Raw genomic sequence first — 6,764 nt, forward strand, 5'->3', positions numbered from 1 at the left:
ATCGCATATCGCGTTATGCACATAGCGCATAGCGCATAGTGCATAGCGCGTAGCGTTTAGCGCATAACGCATATCGCTTATCGAAAAATCGAAACTCGAAACTCAAAAATCGCATATCGCGTTATGCACATAGCGCATAGCGCATAGCGCATAGCGCATAGCGCATAACGCATATCGCGTATCGCTTATCGAAAACTCGAAACTCGAAACTCGAAACTCGAAAATCGAAAATCGAAAATGGCATATCGCGTTATGCACATAGCGCATAGCGCATAGCGCATAGCGCATAGCGCATAGCGCATAGCGCGTATCGCTTATCGAAAAATCGAAACTCGAAACTCGAAAATCGCATATCTCGTTATGCAAATAGCGCATAGCGCATAGCGCATAACGCATATCGCTTATCGAAAACTCGAAAGTCGAAACTCGAAAATCGCATATCGCGATATGCAAATAGCGCATAGCGCATAGCGCATAACGCATATCGCTTATCGAAAACTCGTAAATCGAAAATCGCATATCGCGTTTTTTTTATAGGAAAAGCGGGCAAACGAGCAACTAATCGCTTAATATTAAGTAATCCGACGCCCATGAACATCCGCAATGCCAACGGTACTACAGTTGCGCTGCCGGCCTTTAAGGGAGGAGTACGCTCTGGATAGTAAATTGTATAAATTAAAGCAAAATTTGAAATTAACTCACGGCACGACGTTGGTGGTTTTTGCAGACGCGATGACAGATGACAGATTAAAAAGGCGGCCGCGACCGCTTCGATGAATTGACGACAAGAAGTTGTGTAAATGCTATCACTAGATGACGTTATAGGCAAACAAGTATAGAAGTAGAGATTCCGAGGAAATTTATACATTTCCTAGGATATCTCTGCATTTAATAGTTTTTCATACAATATTTTATACATTTCCTTTATAGTATCGGAATTGTACACGTTTCCTATTATTTGTATACAATTCCTTGATTCCTTACATTTCCGGTAAGATATAGGTCGTTCTGTATAATCGTTGTGATAACTTGGCGTTAGCGAACAACGACTATTTAGACCATTCCGAAGCATATACCATCAAGTATCATGTTGACGTACTAAGGGGGAAATAAAAATTAATACTTCTTAAGCCCTAAATTTTATTAACAAAAATGGTACAATCGTGGAATGCGGGATGTTTATATGCGGCTGACAATCCAAGAGCGGAAGGAGGTAACCCGTGCGTAGCCGGAAGGCATGCCCGCCTGGCACCCGCGCTGCGCCGTGAATGAGATCACTCCGATCTACGAACAGAAAGTACGTTATAACCTCATAGGCCAGTCGGTGTGATGTTAAAGACTGAGTATGGTACGGATTAGACGTGTGTATGTGGGAGAGAGAGAGAGAAGCGGGATGCACTAACGAGCTGGTTGTTGGCGACGAGCGGGCCTCCAGAGTCGCCGGGGCAGACGCCGCGGCCGCCGGCGCCACTGGTACACAGCGTGGAGGCGATGATAGCATTGGGGCCGTACGTCTGCGCACACACCGCGTTCGTGATCACCTGCACCTGCACGTGCGACAACCTCTGGTTGTTGCCGATCACTGCGTCTATGGACACACACATGTACACGTATTAGACAACGCAACTGACATTTCTGATAGATATAGAGTATTGTCAGCGAAGCTCACTGTTTCCTGTCCTGCCGAAGCCAGCGGCCCAAGCCCACGTGCCGGCGAACTGGTTGGTGCCCGACGCCAGTCCGATGTTGCGAATGTTATCTGCAAACAACAGAACAGTATCGTATATAAGTTCACTTAAACGCGGCGTATGAGGACGCGGGAACTAATCCGCACATAGGAATACACTCACTGCTGTAGCCGATGTGCCAGGTGGCGATGATGGCGACGTCGTTGTGCAGGGTGGCGGAGTTGTAGCTTCCGTGGATCTGCACGTTGTTGGTGTTAACGCGGGTGCCGCCGGAGAATAGGGTCGCGGAGCCTACAACGACGGTGACTTGGCGAGCATTGTTACGCCCGTCGAACCAGCAGTGCGCCGCCGTTACGAAGCGCGTGTTCGTCAACATAGTGGAGCCGCACACGGAAGTACGGCCGTCGTTCAGCGTCACCACGAGCCCGCCCTGCCATCACACACACACACACACATAAACATCATAAGTAAACAATTATTCACAAAGCCCGATACCGCTGCTCTTCCACATCTTTATTCGTGCATATACTCGTAGATGCATTTTAATGAATTTTAGTAGTATTACGCATACTGTATTACTACAACCAGCTTTAAATTTAATATTATACATGTATGTAGGTTAAGTTAAATCCCGAGGTGGGCAGGACTGTTGTACTTATTCGTAGTAGGTTTTTTTTAGAATCGGCTACCAGATATTTGTAATGGGATTATTGAACATATTAATTAAAAACCAGAACATGTCTCTTAAAATATGAATAATAATGTCTGTCAACATATGAATGTTCGTTGGCCGAGTAGCGAGGGGATATTGCGATGGGAGTGCATTCACCAGGTAGGGGTATGCGCCGAGGTTGGCTAGGGAGCCGCCGGCGATGCGCGAGCCGTCGAAGTCGGCCGCCTCCTCAGACTGGCGGATGAGCTCGGCCAGCGCCACTCCCGCGCTGTCGTGGTAGTACTGCAGGATGGGCTCCTCGGCCGCCGCCCGCGCGCTCAGCGCCGCCACGCCGCACAACACTACCAGGAATAGTTTCATTGTGTCGCCCGACCGGAACAATATGACCTCCGAACGCCAAATTACCTCTTTTATTGAACGGAATTATCTTATCGCCGTGATTAAGACAGACTGATTTCAAATATTTATTTACTCTTACTATTTTTTGAATCGGTTTCCTTTGGATCCGTATTTAAACTACATACTAATATATTAAAACGTTAACACACCTTATTACGTGGGGTAAAATATCAGATGTTTTAGAATAATTCTCTCTTTAATAAAAAGCTCTACACTTACGCTATATTTTTAACGCTGTTGAACTTAAGGGGTAACTTGGAAAAAAACCTTCAGGTGGGGTCGTGGTCAAGCGCTGGCTTAACAAACATAAAAAAACTACGAGATGCCAACATTAAGGAAGCAAGTTTATAGCAAGTAATTTTGACATTTGTAACTGAGAATTTGACAAATGTAAACAATAAAATAAGGTTTCTATAAGTTCATGCGGATGAAGCCGTACGGGAACAGCTAGTCGATAATTGTAATGGGAATACCAATACAACGATATCCATTTTAGTTTGTTGTTAAAATTCTAAAATTATTTCTTTTTCTATGGGACTTGGGCCCTGGCAAATATGACATAGTCGGGAAAACCTAATTATATTTTAATCCAGTCAGATATACAGGATTAGAGTAGTGGCAGCGGGAAATGATTAAATAAGATTAACGTTTTCTTTATCAGTTCAAATAATAAACCAATTAATCAAAATTGTCTTCGTGTTATTGAAAACAAATGACAATTTAAATCTCTGTTGCAAGAATAGCAACATTGCTACGAGACAGCAATAAAAAAATGGTAACGGTGATATTGGCGAATGAGCCAGTGACGGCTGGTGACGGGGAGATATGCTCTCGCCTGTGACTCATGGGCATGGGGTGCATTTGTACGTGATTAGTCAGATGTTTTTATCGAAACAAATTGTAGTGATTAATACAATCAATCAGTTGTCATGAAATACATTTAACATATCGCCGCCAGTTGACTGCAGACTTGACCGTGTCACATTAACCTAATTTCATAGTTAGAATTTTTGCACCGACATTTTTAGTACCTACCAAAGTACTTATTGCGGCGTGGACTATATTTCTTTTGGTTTGGTTGATAAATAAATAGTAGGCTGTAGTTGAAAGATATAATGAAATAAAGAAAAAAAAGTAGTTGTAACGTCAAATGTAGTAATTAAGTTTGTGTGGCGGTGTGGCGATGTGGCAACTCGGAGCGCAACTGACGGGCGCGTGTGAGGGTCCCTGCGCGCCTCTTCCCCGCCGGCGGAGTAGTAGAACGCAACAGTACTCTTCATAAAGAACGTTTGTTCTTCTAATGTCGATAACTTAATGAAAAATATCTTATTTAATAGAAACATTTTGTTTACATCACGACATTTTTAGGGTTTAATTATTATGAGTTAGGAATTGCATCGTTGCAGTTCATGAAGGTTATATATAATAGCTAATAAAGATTACATTGGAACACGCCTGGCCCGCTGCGCCGCGCCTGCCGCTACCTATACAACTGCATATTAATCAATCATTACAGTCCCCGTATCTGAACATTCCATATTCCAATATTTATTACAAAGATAAAAAAGTGTAATTCAATGTATTTAATATTGTACAACCACCTTTGAATAACTAAATACAGTTGTGGTAAAAACCTAAACTCTAACAATGCCTTTCAAACTTCGATTAACAATAACAAAACTATTGTTTATCGAAGCTGCCAAAAATAAATCACTTCAAAGCATTTTATTTTCTCCGACAAATAAAATAAAAGTTTACGAGTGTACTCGTAAATTTTTTATGTTTTTACGAAAAGTGAATCTCACAATTCCATTCTAGCGGACATTCGGTCACTTTCAATGCAGAACTAAACTAAACATGACTTATAAACTGTCTTAAAATGAACATTTATTGTTATAATTTAGTTATATTTGCAATAAGCGGCTTGGACTCAGTTTACTCTCAACATTTGAATAATGAAAAAATAAAAGAATTGGAAGCTGAAAAAAACAAATTACATAGTGAAATCGAGGTGGCCATTGACGACGGTCTGCGCGCGTTGCACGAGGAGGCAGGGAGAGGAGGCGCTGGTGCGGGTACGGGGGAGCGCTACCTTACGGCTCTTAAGCTACACTTGCAGCAAGCTAGCGGCGGAGGATCGGTCAACAACGGCAGCAGCGGCGGAAGGCTGGCCAGCAACGGCAACCGTGGTGAGGTTGCGAGCAACGTCACTGGCTGGCAGTTTGCACAGCGCAGCGTATCACATCATACCGCAGTCTCAAATAACACCGCAAATGCAACGAGCTTGAGAAGGTTCGTTAAAAAGAAAAAGAAGAAACGCGGCCCGGACGAGTTAGATGAAATCTTTGTTTATAAAGACGTTTTCGACAAAAAAGATATTGAACCAGAGCAAGGTAAGCTGATGATAGATAACCGATTGAGGTTGGAGAAGAAGTTGTTCGAGTGGATGGTGAAGCGACAGGAGGAAAAGAAGCGGCTAAAGGAGTATCTGGAGAAGAAGCGAGTGCACCTGCTGGAGCTGGTGACGGAGAAGTGTCCGCGCTTCGGCTACGGCAAGAGGACGACCAAGAAGAAGACGCGCCGGAGCGATTCGCTGGACGAGGTAGACGCGTACCGCAAGACGCACCGCAGCCGTCCTAAGTACCCCTGCTGCAGAAAGTGCTGCAAGAAATCTTATTTAGGTTGCTTGTAAAATAGTCTAAGTATCTTAAATTTCAGGTAAACTGACTTCAGAAATCGATAATAACTTTAATTAATCATTTTTTGCGTAGATATCAATTACGTAGATTCACTAATCAAGATATTATGATTAATGAGACATGTTTCTTTCTCTTTGATAGCTAAGATATAAAAACTACGCTCGATTATCTCATAATTATTCATATTATTACCAGCAAAGTCACATTAACGAATTCCTGACCAATATAATACTCGACAAAACTTCTTTGTCCATGAAGAAGCAACGTAGATATATCTTCATGTTTTATGTAAAATAATAAGAAGTGACCGCTGCCCGTATCCTTAATGGACGGAGAAGAAGGACTTAAAGATGATATTTCCCCTTCCTAAGCATCTCCTCCATCATCAAATCTAATTTCCCTCCCCTTTCTTTCATTAAGCCTCCCGCACGTGTACTCATCTGAGCGAGCCTGTACATTTGTGCAAAGATGTTAAAGCGGACTCTACCATTGTTATTGTCAATGATGACTTTCAAACATTCCGTTTCTTAATGTATCTTACATTATGTTACTGGACGTCAGAGCACTTTGCGAACAGCTCCGAGTGTAATACTACGCCGGATTCACACACTACCAGGGTTCCATTAAATGTTTTATAGTCTGGTCGCAATGAAAAAAAGTGTTTAAATTCCGATTTTATCAGTCAGTCTTTGGGTATAATGTAGTGTTACAGCATGCCTGCTAGCACGACGGCGGTCACTCTTTAATACATTTTACGATTTCTGATAAAATGCTTTAAAATTACTTATTTTGTATGAGCATGAGGGAAATGGTGAGCTGGAGCAGACGACGCGACAATCGAGCAAAGTTCCATTTTAAAAACTGCAATTATTGCCGATGACATGGATTTGTGGGTGGTATGTTTTATTTTTTACCTTTCAACATGAACAAATTAACAAACTACCAAATTGTAGCTATTGCACTCAAAGGGCAATTGTATTAACAATAGCAGTGATTACGTCATGTCACAGAGCGTGCTGACTGCGCTGGCCGCTGTCGCTGTCGCGGCGTCCTCTGCCGCGCTTCACGCAGGTGCAGAAGGTGAGCTCCTACTTACACGTATGCACGTTTTCTTCGCCCCAAATAATTACATTAATCACGGACTGAGATAATCCAAGAGGGTCCCTCATTTCTCATTTACCAGACATTAAACCGTAAGACAATGTGTCAATTGCGGTTCGTATCTACAGTATCCAATAAAGTAATCACGAAATGTATTAATCTTCAGCGTTTAAAGGTGAGGAATATAATTCGTCGGAAGTGGTA

The 6,764-nt window shown here is 42.5% G+C and overlaps 1 protein-coding gene across 1 annotated transcript; it reads right to left on the bottom strand.

Moving 5' to 3' along the window:
• Positions 1-1,123: 1,123 nt before the first annotated feature.
• LOC106108802 (collagenase-like) lies at positions 1,124-2,751 on the bottom strand. The gene is made up of 5 exons (XM_013290076.1): positions 2,518-2,751; positions 1,851-2,118; positions 1,670-1,759; positions 1,404-1,588; positions 1,124-1,284 (listed from the first exon to the last, which is right to left on the bottom strand). The coding sequence occupies exons 1-5, from the start codon at positions 2,719-2,721 to the stop codon at positions 1,180-1,182; spliced, it is 852 nt and encodes a 283-aa protein (XP_013145530.1). The 5' UTR covers positions 2,722-2,751; the 3' UTR covers positions 1,124-1,179.
• Positions 2,752-6,764: the final 4,013 nt, after the last annotated feature.

The sequence above is a fragment of the Papilio polytes genome, unplaced genomic scaffold (genome assembly GCF_000836215.1).
Source record: "Papilio polytes unplaced genomic scaffold, Ppol_1.0 DF821400.1, whole genome shotgun sequence".
Classification (NCBI taxonomy): Eukaryota; Metazoa; Arthropoda; class Insecta; order Lepidoptera; family Papilionidae; genus Papilio; species Papilio polytes.

Excerpts from the sequence above, each read along its gene's own strand:
- LOC106108802 (XM_013290076.1), bottom strand. The coding sequence starts at position 2,721 with ATGAAACTATTCCTGGTAGTGTTGTGCGGCGTGGCGGCGCTGAGCGCG. Across the intron at positions 2,119-2,517 it reads TCGGCGCATACCCCTACCTG|GGCGGGCTCGTGGTGACGCT; the intron begins GTGAATGCACTC and ends GTGTGATGGCAG. Across the intron at positions 1,285-1,403 it reads TCGTCGCCAACAACCAGCTC|ATCGGAGTGATCTCATTCAC; the intron begins GTTAGTGCATCC and ends TTCTGTTCGTAG.